Genomic DNA, 15,246 nt, shown 5'->3' with positions numbered 1-15,246 from the left:
ACCCCGGCTCCGCCTCCACACCTCAAACCTTCCACAGTCCTACCGCCCACTCTTGGAAAAACTCATCTTCTGCACCATATCCTCACCTATCTGATATTACAGAAGCTCTGTATATAGTGTACAGTGAAAAGTGACATCTCTAGCTGAAGTTCTTCATCTTTGCTTTTCTTTTTCATGTAGCACAGAACGCCATCATTTCTTCTAGTCAGGACTCATCTTTGCATAAAATAATGCATAGTTACCTAGAGCCCTGCTTCCAGAGCACATTCCCCACTTTCTCCCTTTCTTCTACACTACACATCTGAATACAGACATGTACCCATCATTAATACATAATTAGTTATTATTAGTGTTGAGCATTCCGATACCGCAAGTATCGGGTATCGGCCGATACTTGCTGTATCGGAATTCCGATACCGACTTCCGATATTTTTTCAATATCGGAATTCGGCATCGGAATCGGAAGTTCAGTTGATTGACGGCCTGACGTCATCATGATGCGCGGTGTGTGCGCATCATGATGCGCCGTCATTTCGGGCCTTCCGGGGGTCTCTGCCGGCCTGCCGGGGGGCTGTGCCGGCCTGCCGGGGGGCTGTGTGGACTGCCCGGGGTCTGTACCGGCCTGCCGGGGGGCTGTGCCGGCCTGCCGGTGGTCTGTGCACCCTGTGGGGGTCTGTACCGGCCTGCCGGGGGGCTGTGCCGGCCTGCCGGGGGGCTGTGCTAGCATCGTCCGATGGGACTACAAGTCCCATCGGGCGATGCCTGCTACCATGACAGTGATTGACACATTAGCCAATGATGGGACAGTAGTAGTCCCATCATCCGGCTAATGTGTTAAATGTTAAAAAAAAAAAAAAAAAAAAAACTACATACATACTACATGCATGCTACATACATACTACATGCATGCTACATACATACTACATATATACTACATACATACTACATACATGCTACATACATACTGCATGCTACATACATACTACATACATACTACATGCATGCTACATACATACTACATATATACTACATACATACTACATACATGCTACATACATACTGCATGCTACATACATACTACATACATACTACATGCATGCTACATACTACATACATACTACATGCATGCTACATACATACTACATATATACTACATGCATGCTACATACATACTACATATATACTACATACATACTACATACATGCTACATACATACTGCATGCTACATGCATGCTACATACATACTACATACATACTACATGCATGCTACATACATACTACATATATACTACATGCATACTACATATATACTACATACATACTACATACATGCTACATACATACTGCATGCTACATACATGCTACATACATACTACATACATACTACATACATACTACATGCATGCTACATACATACTACATGCATGCTACATACATACTACATGCATGCTACATACATACCACATACATACTACATGCATGCTACATACATACTACATGCATGCTACATACATACCACATACATACTACATGCTACATACATACCACATATATACTACATACATACAATACATTCATACAATACATACATAGACATACAGTACATATAACATAGAGTAACATACTTACCAATACTTGTCACATTGTTCCCCGAAGCCATTGTCTTTTCCGGGATAAATATTAACATAACAAACCACAAAAATACTCACCCACGATCCGAAGCAGTCCACGAGTGTGTCCCACGACGATCTTGGGTAGAGAACTGCAGCATCAGATGATGCTGCCGTTCTCTACGGGCTGCAGGAATCCAATGACGGAAGGTAGGTATCCTTCCGCACTGTATTCCTCCGCCACTTAAAAAAAAAAAGTCCCTAGTCTCACTTTATGCCAACACTGTGTGTTGCTGGTCATCGGGCCCCATCCAGCATTAAGGGCAGTAATGGCGTAGAGTACCAGGGCTGATGGCGGCCCTGGTACTCTAGAGGGTTCCCATCACATGATAGAAAGCCTGTCTTAAGCTTATTAGAGACCATACAACTCTCAATTAACATAATGATACATCATTTACAGAATATGCAGCTTTACAGTGCATTGTTGTAGGCCCTGAGATTAAGAGCACAAATAAATGATACGCATTAACATAATACCGTTGTCTTTCTTATTTTGACAGATATATTTTTCATTCTTCTACCAATACAATTAGCAGTTTGTCTTTTTATTCTATTTGCTGATATTGAACGCATATATAGAGGCTTACAAGTGAGTATTGAAATCAGTAATAATAATGATAATAATAATATATTTTATTAGATTTATTTACTATAGATCTGGAATTTTTACCAAACTGAAAATAATTTAATGTTTTATACTATATTTACTGCCATTAATGTAAAAATGCATAACTAGTATTTCAGTATGTTATGCAGCTTTAGAAAAAAAATGAAAATCAAAAACCAGGGAAGAAAGGTTGTGAGGTTATGGAAATTACAGAATTGATAGACATTAAAAATATGCAAATCTAATATATAAAGCTCAAAGTGTGTATGTATGTATGTATGTATGTGTGTATGTATGTATGTATGTGTGTATGTCGGGGATAGGCATCCGCACCGTCGCAGCTACAGCTACAAAATTTGGCACAGTCACATGTCTGGACCCCGAGAGTGTCCTAAGCTATGTTGTGAGGCAAAATTTTAACCCCGCGCGTTTCAATTCACCAAACAATTTTGCCCCTATCTACATACTGGGGAAAAAGTGTGTGCGCGTCAAGCCCCGCCCCTCAATATGATGTCATAATGCCCCTATCTACATAATGGGGAAACAGTGTGTGCGTATCAGGCCCCGCCCCTCATTATGATGTCACAATGGTTGTCATGGCGACGCTGATGTCATCAAGCCCCGCCACTCATTATGATGTCATAATGGTTGACTATGGGATGGAGGATGTGTGATGGGTATATGGGCACTGGACTGTGGGATGGTGGATATGTATGACGGGTATATGGGCGCGGGACTATGGGATGGAGGATATGTATGACGGGTATATGGGCACGGGACTATGGGATGGAGAATATGTATGACGGGTATATAGGCACGGGACTATGGGATGGAGGATGTGTGATGGGCATATGGGCACTGGACTATGGGATGGAGGATATGTATGATGGGCATATGGGCACGGGACTATGGGATGACGGATATGTATGATGGGTGCATGGGCACGGGACTATGGGATGGAGGATATGTATGATGGGTATATGGGCATGGGACTTATGAGATGAAGGATGTGTGATGGGTATATGAGCACGGGACTATGGGATGGAGAATATGTGTGATCGGTATATGGGCACTTGACTAAGGGATGGCGAATATGCATGATGGGTATATGGGCATGGGACTATGGGATGGAGAATATGTATGATGGGTATATGGGCATGGGCCTATGGGATGGTGGATATGTATGATGGGTATATGGGCATGGGACTATGGGATGAAGGATGTGTGATGGGTATATGGGCACGGGACTATGGGATGGCGGATATGTATGATGGGTATATGGGCACGGGACTATGGGATGGAGGATATGTATGATGGGTATATGGGCATGGGACTATGAGATGAAGGATGTGTGATGGGTATATGGGCACTCGACTATGGGATGGCGAATATGTATGATGGGTATATGGGCATGGGACTATGGGATGGAGGATGTGTGATGGGTATATGGGCATGGGACTATGGGATGGAGGATGTGTGATGGGTATATGGGCACTCGACTATGGGATGGAGGATATGTATGATGGGTATAAGGGCACGGGCCTATGGGATGGTGGATATTTATGATGGGTATGTGGGCATGGGACTATGGGATGGAGGATGTGTAATGGGTATATGGGCATGGGACTATGGGATGGAGGATGTGTGATGGGTATATGGGATGGGACTATGAGATGAAGGATGTGTGATGGGTATATGAGCACGGGACTATGGGATGGAGAATATGTGTGATCGGTATATGGGCACTCGACTAAGGGATGGCGAATATGCATGATGGGTATATGGGCATGGGACTATGGGATGGAGAATATGTATGATGGGTATATGGGCATGGGCCTATGGGATGGTGGATATGTATGATGGGTATATGGGCACGGGACTATGGGATGAAGGATGTGTGATGGGTATATGGGCACGGGACTATGGGATGGCGGATATGTATGATGGGTATATGGGCACGGGACTATGGGATGGAGGATACGTATGATGGGTATATGGGCATGGGACTATGAGATGAAGGATGTGTGATGGGTATATGGGCACTCGACTATGGGATGGCGAATATGTATGATGGGTATATGGGCATGGGACTATGGGATGGAGGATGTGTGATGGGTATATGGGCATGGGACTATGGGATGGAGGATGTGTGATGGGTATATGGGCACTCGACTATGGGATGGAGGATATGTATGATGGGTATAAGGGCACGGGCCTATGGTATGGTGGATATTTATGATGGGTATGTGGGCATGGGACTATGGGATGGAGGATGTGTAATGGGTATATGGGCATGGGACTATGGGATGGAGGATGTGTGATGGGTATATGGGATGGGACTATGGGATGGAGGATGTGTGATGGGTATATGGGTACTCGACTATGGGATGGAGGATATGTATGATGGGTATATGGGCATAGGCCTATGGGATGGTGGATATGTATGATGGGTATATGGGCATGGGACTATGGGATGGAGAATATGTATGATGGGTATATGGGCATGGGCCTATGGGATGGTGGATAAGTTTGATGGGTATATGGGCACGGGACTATGGGATGAAGGATGTGTGATAGGTATATGGGCACGGGACTATGGGATGGCGGATATGTATGATGGGTATATGGGCACGGGACTATGGGATGGAGGATATGTATGATGGGTATATGGGCATTGGACTATGAGATGAAGGATGTGTGATGGGTATATGGGCACTCGACTATGGGATGGCGAATATGTATGATGGGTATATGGGCATGGGACTATGGGATGGAGGATGTGTGATGGGTATATGGGCACTCGACTATGGGATGGAGGCTATGTATGATGGGTATATGGGCACGGGACTATGGGATGGAGGATGTGTGATGGGTATATGGGCATGGGACTATGGGATGAAGGATGTGTGATGGGTATATGGGCACTCGACTATGGGATGCGAATATGTATGATGGGTATATGGGCATGGGACTATGGGATGGAGGATGTGTGATGGGTATATGGGATGGGACTATGGGATGGAGGATGTGTGATGGGTATATGGGCACTCGACTATGGGACGGAGGATATGTATGATGGGTATATGAGCACGGGCCTATGGAATCGTGGATATGCATGATGGGTATGTGGGCAGGGGACTATGGGATGGAGGATAATTATAATTTGCTATAACTAACCACAGTTAGTTACTATGCCCGGGCAGCGCCGGGCTCTTCAGCTAGCTATAAATAAATCGACACAAAATTTCCAAAATATCAAAATCTATACACTATCAGCATCATGTATGGAAATTCCTTGGCATACTATCAATGAGGTTATTTATATGTGCCTCAGGAATGTTCTGTCTCGCTGAATCACTTGGGCACGCAAAAAATGTGTACAACTCTGGAAACGCTGCAGGCCATGCGATCACATTTAGGCCACGCAGGCCACTTACAATAGCATGAGCAACGTGACCTGGAATTGTAGTGTTGAAACATAGGTCCTGAGACTCTGTAGAAATGATCATAGAACTGATTACACAACCAAATCAATGTATCACCAAGCTGTTAGTAGTGTACCTTCAATGAAAACTATAGGAATTTGGATACCATATATTATGCCACCCCATAGCTTAACACCTTTACCCCCAAGGGTGGTTTGCACATTAATGACTGGGCCAACTTTTACAATTCTGACCACTGTCCCTTTATGAGGTTATAACTCTGGAGTGCTTCCATGGATGCTGGAGGTTCTGACATTGTTTTCTCATGACATATTGTACTTCATGTTAGTGGTAAAATTTCTTTGATATGACTTGCGTTTATTTGTGAAAAAAATGGAAATTTGGTGAAAATATTGAACATTTTGCAGTTTTCCATCTTTGAATTTTCATCTCCTTAAATCACAGATATATGTCACACAAAATACTTAATAAGTAACATTTCCCACATGTTTACTTTACATCAGCACAACTTTGGAGCCAAAAATTTTTTTGGTAGGAAGTTATATGGGTTAAAAGTTCACCAGCGATTTCTCATTTTTACACCATTTTTTAAGGGACCACATCACATTTGAAGTCACTTTGAGGGGTCTACATAACAGAAAATATCCAAAAGTGACACCATTCTAAAAACTGCATCCCTCAAGCTGCTCAAAACCACATTCCAGAAGTTTATTAACCCTTCAGGTGCTTCACAGGAATTTTTTGAATGTTTAAAAAAAATGAACATTTAACTTTTTTTTCAAAAAAAATTATTTCAGGTCCATTTTTTTTATTTTTTCAAGGGTTACAGGAGAAATTGGAAAGCAAAAGTTATTGTGCAATTTGTCCTGAGTACGTTGATACCCCATATGTGGGGGTAAACCACTGTTTGTGTGCATGGCAGAGCTTGGAAGTGAAGGAGCGCCATTTTACTTTTTCAACGCAAAATTGGCTGGAATTGAGATCGGACGCCATGTCGCGTTTGGGCAGACCCTGATGTTCCTGAACAGTGGAAACCCCCCATAAGTGACCCCATTTTGGAAACTAGACCCCATAAGGAACTTGTCTAGAAGTGTGATGAGAAATTTGAACCCCCAGGTGTTTCACTAAAATTTATAAAGCCCGAGTATGAAAATAAAAAAAAAATCATATTTATTCCGCAAACATGATCTTTTAGTCCCCAATTTTTTATTTTCCTAATGGTAACAGGAAAAATTGGACCCCAAAAGTTGTTGTCCTACTTGTCCTGAGTATGTTAATACCCTATTTGTGGGAGAAAACTACTGTGTGGGCACACATCGGGGTTTGGAAGGGAAGTAGTGACGTTTTGGATTGCAGACTTTGATGGAATGGTCTGCGGGCATCATGTTGCATTTGGAGAGCCCCTGATGTGCCTAAACAGTGGAAACCCCCACAAGTGACCAAATTTTGGAAACTAGACCCCCCAAGGAACTTATCTAGATGTGTGTTGAGAACTTTGAACTCCCAAGTGCTTCACAGAAGTTAATAACATAGAGCCATAAAAATAAAAAATCATATTTTTTTCCACTAAAATGATATTTTTGCCCCCAATTTTTTATTTTACCAAGGGTAACAGAACAAATTGGACCCCAAGAGTTACTGTGCAATTTATCCTGAGTATGCTTATACCCCATATGTAGGGGTAAACTACTGTTTTGGCACATGGCAGAGCTCGGAAGGGAATGAGCACCATTTGACTTTTATAACGCAGAATTGGCTGGAATTCAGATCGGATGCCATGTCGCATTTGGAGAGCCCCTGATATGCCTAAACAGTGAAAACCCACCAATTCTAACTCCAACCCTAACCCCAACACGCGCCAAGCCCTAAATCCCAACCCTAACATAACCCTAACCACAAACCTAACCCTAACACATCCCTAACCCTAATCCCAATCCTAAACCTAGCCCTAACTTTAACCCCAACCCTAATGCTATCTTTAGCCCCAACCCTAACCCTAACTTTAGCACCAGCCCTAACCCTAATTTTAGCCCCAACCCTAACCCTAACTTTAGCCCTAGCCCTAATCCTATCACTAACTCTAATGGAATAATGGAAATCAATACTTTTTTTGTTATTATTTTTCCCTAGCTAAGGGGGTGATAAAGGGGGGTTTGATTTACTATTTATAGTTGGTTTTTATGTTTGGCAGCTTTCACATGCTAAAAGTTTTTGCATCACCACATTTTGAGAGCTATAATTTTTCCATATTTTGTCCCATAGAGTCATGTGAGAGCTTATTTTTTTGTGGGACAAGTTGATGTTTTTATTGGTATCATTTTTGGACACATGACATTTTTTGATTGCTTTTTATTATAATTTTTGGGAGGCAGAATGAACAAAAATTATCAATTCATGAATTTCTTTTGGGGGGAGGCATTTAATCCGTTCCGCGTGTGGTAAAATTGATAAAGCAGTTTTATTTTTTGGGTTAATACGATTACAGCGATACCTCATTTATATCTTTTTTATGTTTTGGCACTTTTATACAATAAAAACAATTTTATGTAAAAAAATAATTATTTTTGCATCTCTTTATTCTGTGAGCTATAACTTTTTTATTTTTTCACTGATGATGCTGTATGGCATCTTGTTATTTGCAGGACAAGATGATGTTTTCAGCAGTACTATGTTTATTTATATCCGTCTTTTTGATCGCGTGTTATTCTACTTTTTGTTTGGCAGTATGATGATAAAGCATTGATTTTTTTGACTTTTTAATAGGTTCACTAAAGGGGTTAACTAGTGGGACAGTTTTATAGGGTGGGTTGTTACAGAAGCGGCAATACTCAATATGTGTACTTTTATTGTTTTTTTATTTACATAAAGAAATGTATTTTTTGGAACAATATTTATTTTTTTTCTTTATTTAGGAATTTTTAAAAAATATTTTTATACATGTTGTTTTTTTTTTTTTTTAACTTTTTTACTTTGCCCCATAGTGAGACATTACTAATAGTGTCAGTTCACTGATATGACACTTTGCACAGTACTTTGTCAGATCTGCGATCTGACAGGCAGTGCAGGAGGCTTGCTGGTGCCTGCTCTCAGCAGGCAATGACAAGCCACCTCCCTACATGACCCAGAAGGACCCTGCTGCCATCTTGGATCCCATGGTCTGCAGGGAGGAGGCCCTCGGAACAACGTGATCAATTCGCGTTTTGAGGGTCTCAGGGAAGCACACAGGGAGCCCCCTCACAGTGTGATGCTTCTCTATGCCACCTGAGCGCTGCGATCAAATTTGATTGCAGTGTGTCAGTGGTTAAAGTGCTGGTAGTGGTCCGTGACTGCTTCTTGCACTTAGTGCCAGGTGTCAGCTGTTATAATCAGCTGACACCCTGCCATGATCAGCTGTGCTCCCCCGTGAGCACGGCTGATCGCGTATGACCTACTATTCCGTCCATGGGCATTAAGTCCCAGGGCACATGGACGGAATAGTACGTTCAATGTCAGGAAGGGGTTAGTCCCAGGAGAAAGACAGTTGTGAAGTTCACTAGTCAGGGCCTGATCGTGACATTGCCCTTGTGGTCTTCAAGCCAATCTTCAGCTATCATTGCATCCAAGACAACTGCTCCTTTCCCATCTTGCTGTGCGCCATAAGAGAGGTGGGAGAGGTGGGATGAGATCAATGGAACATTTGTAGCTGGACATCTGTTTGTACCACGGTGTCATGGAAATGTCTTCTGATGGTGTCTGCAGATACTGTGTTAAACCTTAGGTTTGGTATGTGATGACCAGTTTCACTTGCAGTACAGAATCCATCAGTTGTGGAACCAGTGATATGGTTATTACTTCAGTATCCTAGGAGCTGTTGCTCAACACGACAAAGTCTAAACTATTAATATGGGCATAACAGTTATAGAATTCTGAAAAAAGTCCTACCAGTGTGTCTCATGTTAGATGTGTTGATGCTGAGAAATCATCTTTTATCACTGTATATTAATGACCTATTCCAGGCTCTAATTAGGATGGTGCCTGGAGATAGCCCAGAGCTTATTGTGCATGAAGGGGGAGTTACCAGTGAGACAAGTAACAAACACAGAACAGGAAAAATAAAATTTGTATTCTTTCAAACACATTTTAACATTTTATGCTTTTCTCTCAGCTCTGCTGTATTGTAACAATACTGCAGCCCTGAGATCAATCGGCAGATGTGTTGGGTATAATCTCACACAGCTCTGCAGAGAGATCAGGAGAGCAGCGAGCAGCCATTACACATCACACTGGTAACCATTACACATCACACTGATAACACCCACTTCATGTAAAACAAGCTCTCCAGGCAGTGTCCTCACCGGAGCCTGTAGGATAGAAAAAAAAGTGGTCAGACAATCCGCGCTGCGAATTACTATGAACAATTATTATTACAGTGGTATTTATTCGACGCGTTTCGAAGTTTCACAGAACTTCTTCCTCAGGGAAAAAAAACACATGCAAGTATCACGAAAAGGTTCTTAAATAGAAAAAAACAGTACACTTGTCATTCAGGTGCTCTGCATCTAGCAGGTCACCTGATTCAAAGGATGTTGCCATTTGCCTTGGCATAGAGCAAATACAAAGCACAAGTTCTTGAATCTATCTATACACTCAGCTTTGAAGCTGCAACACCAAGATAAAAAAAGTCACGGAGCTATGGAACTCTGTTGTGAGTTCATTTTCCCCTTCGTCACTGAGGTCTGGTGAACTCCCTATTCTGGTAAAGGAAGGTAATGAGCCTGATTATCAGGCACCTGAGCCTAATGATGATGACTGGCTGAGTGGAGTCACGGACTGGATATAGGGCTGCCGACGCCCTTCTGCCCTGCGGGTGATTTCTCTGTGGACTTCTAGGAGACCAGTCTGCTCCTCTAAAGCTAAGTTTTCTGCTTTGCCTGTTAGCATTTGTGTTTTGTTTTTGTTTGCCTTGCTTTTTGGATTCTGCCATTCCCTGCTGGGGTGAGCTGAATCTCCTTTTGCCGGTTGCTCTGTCTTCAGAATATTCCTGAGTACTGACATAGACTTTTTGAAGCCTAGCGTCTTCAGGGCCTTTTTCACTGTCAGTTTGTTGGCTCTTATTTTCATAGGGTTTTTCATGGATTGCAGACAGCAGCCTTCCTGTCCTTTCCTATCTAGTTAGCTTGGGCCCCGTCTTTGCTCAGTCTATCTTTCTGTCTGTGTTAGTGTTCTTTCTTCTTGCTTCACCGTCATTATATGTTGGGGGCTGCCTTTTGCTTTGGGGTCTGCTCTGGGGCAGTTTAGATTTCCCTTTCTGTCTTTAGGCTATATAGTCCTCCGGCTGTGATCGAGGGGTCTAGGGCATCGTAGGAACCCCCCACGGCTACTGCTAGTTGTGTTGATAGGTTCAGGGGTCTGCAATCTGATAGCTGCCAACTTCTCTGGTTTTCTGGACTTAGCTAGCATTTCTGTTTTTGCCTCCTACGGTGACTCATTCATAACAGAACTCTTAGGATTGATAGATATGTTAAAGGGAATCTGTCACCACATTCGACCTATCTAAACTAATAATATGAGCATACAGGTTATAGAATGCTGAAAACAGTCCTCCCTGTGTATCTTAAAACAGATGTGTTGTTGCTGAGAAATCAGCTTTTATCACGTTATATAAATTACCTCTTTCAGGTTCTGGTGAGGATGCTATAGAAGAGAAATAGCGAAATAGTACAATTATCCAGTGTAGGTATATCAATTTAAAAATAATACACTCACCAGATGGAGCTTGTAATAAGCATGGAGGATCCGCTGCTGCAGAAACCACAGATCCACGAGGGACCGACGTAGATGATGCGGGATAGAAAAAAAGTGGTCAGACAATCCGCGCTGCGAATCACTATAAACAATTACTATTACAGTGGTCTTTATTCAACGCGTTTCGAAGTTTCACAGAACTCCTTCCTCAGGAAAAAAAACCACATGCAAGTATCATGAAAAGTTTCTTAAATAGAAAAAACAGTACACTTGTCATTCAGGTGCTCGGCGTCTGACAGGTCACCTGATTCAATGGATGTTAAAGTTCATTGCTTGAACACATGATATACACTTATTAGACAAAATATATATAAATTTCTGTTATAAAATTGTTATTATACTTGCATTATAAACTGACTAATATATATTAAAGCGAATCTGTCACCCCTTTTTTTCGAATGAGCTGCCGGCACCGCCATCAGGGGCTTATCTACAGCATTCTGTAATGCTGTAGATAAGCCCCCGATGTAACCTGAAAGATAAGAAAAAAAGAGTTAGATTATACTCACTGGGGGGTGGCGGTCTGGTCCGATGGGTGTCGCGGTCCAGTCCAGCGCCTCCCATCTTCATACAATGCCGTCCTCTTCTTTCCTTCCTGTTGTGGCTCCGGCGCAGGCGCACTGCTCTGCCCTGTTGAGGGCAGAGCAGAGTCCTACAGTGCGCTGGTGCCGGGAGAGGTCCGGCGCCTGCGCATTGCAGTATTCTGCTCTGCCCTCAACAGGGCAGAGCTGTGCTCCTGTGCCGGAGCCATGACAGGAAGGAAAGAAGAGGACGTCACAGTTAGAAGAAGGGAGGCGCCGGACCACGACACCCATCGGACCGGACCACCCCCCAAGTGAGAATAATCTAACTCTTTTTTCTTATCTTTCAGTTTACATCGGGGGCTTATCTACAGGATTACAGAATGCTGTAGATAAGTCCCTGATGGCGGTGCCAGCAGCTCATATTCGAAAAAAGTGGTGACAGATTCCCTTTAATTTCTTTATTAACAGTAATCAACGGAAAAAAATATTAAAAAAATTTAAAAAGAAAGGGACAAGAACCTCCAAAAAGGGGGAAAAAAGGAGAAATGCCTTACAAGGAGAATGTGGCGCCCCCAGGGGTATGGTCGCCACACTGGCTTTGCCATCCTCCAGGGGAGGGTAATGCCAGGCTTGGAAGCAGTGATGGGTCTCTCCAGCAGTTAACCTAATGCATGCAACACAGTTCAACTCTGAACCAGGTTTCTGGAGAGGAGTGTCCTCTGAGGGCCAGGAGGAAGAAGGATCAGATAGTCTGCAGAGGGCGAAGTGTGCAGACGGGAGGTGCGAAGCTGAGAGGTTGAGCTGCAGAAGGCCAGCTCCATCAGCTTGAGAGCGCACAGAACTGGAGCCTGGTTTCCACGGTGGTACGGATACTGACGGTCCTACCACAGATACCAGAGGAGCAGGAGGCTGTAAATGCCCTGCTCCCAGCACAGACTTGGGACACAAAAGCAATTGAATAGAGAGCCAGGACTGAAGAGAGGAGTCCCCGAGAGAGGCTACAGCTGTCTGTCATACAAGTATAGTTCTAGGAACATCTGAGAGGCATTTCAGAGTAACTAAGTACTGGAGTGCTTCACACTACAAAGCGCTAGGAAGGAAACTGCACAGTCCTTCTGCTGAGAGAGAATCCTGATCTGCTTCCAGGCTAACCTGCTCCAATACCATCTGTAATCAGGACTCTGGACTGCATATACTCAGTAAAGGTACAGAAACTGCAACCGCTGTGTCTTGTCTGTTCCCTACGCTTTCGGCACTGCTACATCCCCGCGCCAGCTACATCTACACTGCCCTGGGACTACAGCTCCACCTGTGGGGAGCTTTACCATCTAAGCTGCACATACCATCAGTCCCAGCCAATCTGTATGCAGCATTGGCTTAACACCATATTTGCCAAACACCACGGGTGGCGTCATGAACTATCCTACCATTAACTACATCTCCCCATTGCTTGGGCGCCCATGGCCATGGACCGGGTCACCGCTGCTGTGACACATCCCCCTGACACCGGCCCAGTACCGAGTACCCCACAGCCCTGGGAGGGCGACCCAAGAACATTCTCTCAAGAGAGCCACCATGAAACCACAAAAGTGATGCCAAATCCAGCAACATGTATAGAAAAACAAACTTATACCATGAAATTTCTGAATAAAATATTCTTTCAAAAGACATTTTTTAGTCTTATTTCTATATACGGTATATTATTGCACAGTTCTTGCTGGAAGATAAAAATTGCATAAAAAATAGATTTCTCAGCAACAACACAGCTGTTTTAAGACACACAGGTAGGACTGTTTTCAGCATTCTATAACCTGTATGCTCATATTATTAGTTTAGATAGGTCGAATGTGGTGACAGATTCCCTTTAACATGTATCAATCCTAAGCGTTCCATAACTGACTTTTTTTCTCTTGGGTGTTGCAGTTTCAAAGCGGAGTGTATAGATTCAAGAAGTTGTGCTTTGTATTTGCTCTATGCCAAGGCAAACTGCAACACAGGGAAATTAGTTAAAGAAGATTACATAGTTAAATACTGTAGATATTCAGATAGTTATATTATTTAAATGGAATTTACTCAATTATAATATTTTGTGTGTTTTTATCTCATTATAGCTTGTCTGTACTCCCGTCATCTGGAGGGTAGCGATTCTAATATTGTTAACCCTTTTCTTTCTTATAACTTTCATTGTTGAGGTAAGATGAACTATTAAAAAACTATATTATTTCAAACAATGTTAGATTTTTTTACAAAAATTATGGGGTCCAAATGAAAAACTTGAAATGACAAGAAAAGCTGCAAAAATATAAATGTTTATTAACACCACTCTGCTTGTACATAAAATGATGCGTGGAGGTGAACCTTACAAGATGGTTCTGTGGTCCATTAAAAAAACTGTACAAATTTGGTATTGCTACAATTATGCTGACCAGCCCTATTGAATAACATTGGTCCAAGTGCTTTTGTCCATGTATAGCACTGGGACCAAAAATATGGTCATGTGAATGTGGTCTTCCAGGCAAGTCTGTGTGTGGCTAAAGGATTGTAATCTTGACTGGTTGGTCTGCTTTGTTATACCATTAATAATATTTTTTATTATTTTCTACTTATATTTAGTGTTGAGCATTCTGATATTGCAATATCGGGTATCGGCCGATATTCGCGGTATCGGAATTCCGATACTAAGTTCCGATACTTTTAGTATATCGAATACCGGAATCGGAAGTTCCCATAATGCAATGAGTCAGTTTGATCTTATTCAGCCAAAGAGGATCCTAAGAAGTGTGGGCACATCCTGTTAGAGCATGTTAGGCATGGCTGTGATTGGCTGCTGAAATGATGTCATGATGCACTATAAAAGTTGCCGCCGCCATTTTGGGTTCACTCTGCTGTGAATTCAGTTAGGGATAGGACGCTGCTGTTCTGAGGGACAGTGTGACCTAGCGATTTGCTATATTGTGCTTTACCCAGGCTACTTTATCAACCGCTGTAGCTTTCTTTTGCCTTGCAGCGCTGTTCACGGCTGTCTGCGAGGTCTCTGTGTGTGAGTGCAACTCACGTTGTAGTGTGTTCTGCAGCCAGCCACCTTCGGTTGTAGTCTGCTCAGCGTGCGTCACTGCCTCATACATTGTCCTTTTTTGCATTAGTGCTGCTCCTATTAGTGTGGTTCCATCCGTATCCAGCTAGAATATTTGCAAACACTATATAGGAGTAGATA

At 42.7% G+C, this 15,246-nt stretch overlaps 1 protein-coding gene across 1 annotated transcript in view; it reads left to right on the top strand.

The window, feature by feature from the left end:
- Positions 1–15,246, top strand: part of LOC141092484 (probable cation-transporting ATPase 13A4) — a 374,510-nt gene that overhangs the window by 344,310 nt on the left and 14,954 nt on the right. Inside the window, exons 28-29 of the mRNA XM_073578655.1 lie at positions 2,172–2,260; positions 14,144–14,224. Coding sequence (XP_073434756.1) covers positions 2,172–2,260; positions 14,144–14,224 — 170 coding nt within the window. The remainder of the gene's footprint in view (positions 1–2,171; positions 2,261–14,143; positions 14,225–15,246) is intronic.

This window comes from Dendrobates tinctorius, unplaced genomic scaffold (assembly GCF_039654945.1).
Source record: "Dendrobates tinctorius isolate UK_male_01 unplaced genomic scaffold, ASM3965494v1 ptg000060l, whole genome shotgun sequence".
Taxonomy (NCBI): domain Eukaryota; kingdom Metazoa; phylum Chordata; class Amphibia; order Anura; family Dendrobatidae; genus Dendrobates; species Dendrobates tinctorius.
This window is presented reverse-complemented; position numbering and strand designations above follow the sequence as displayed.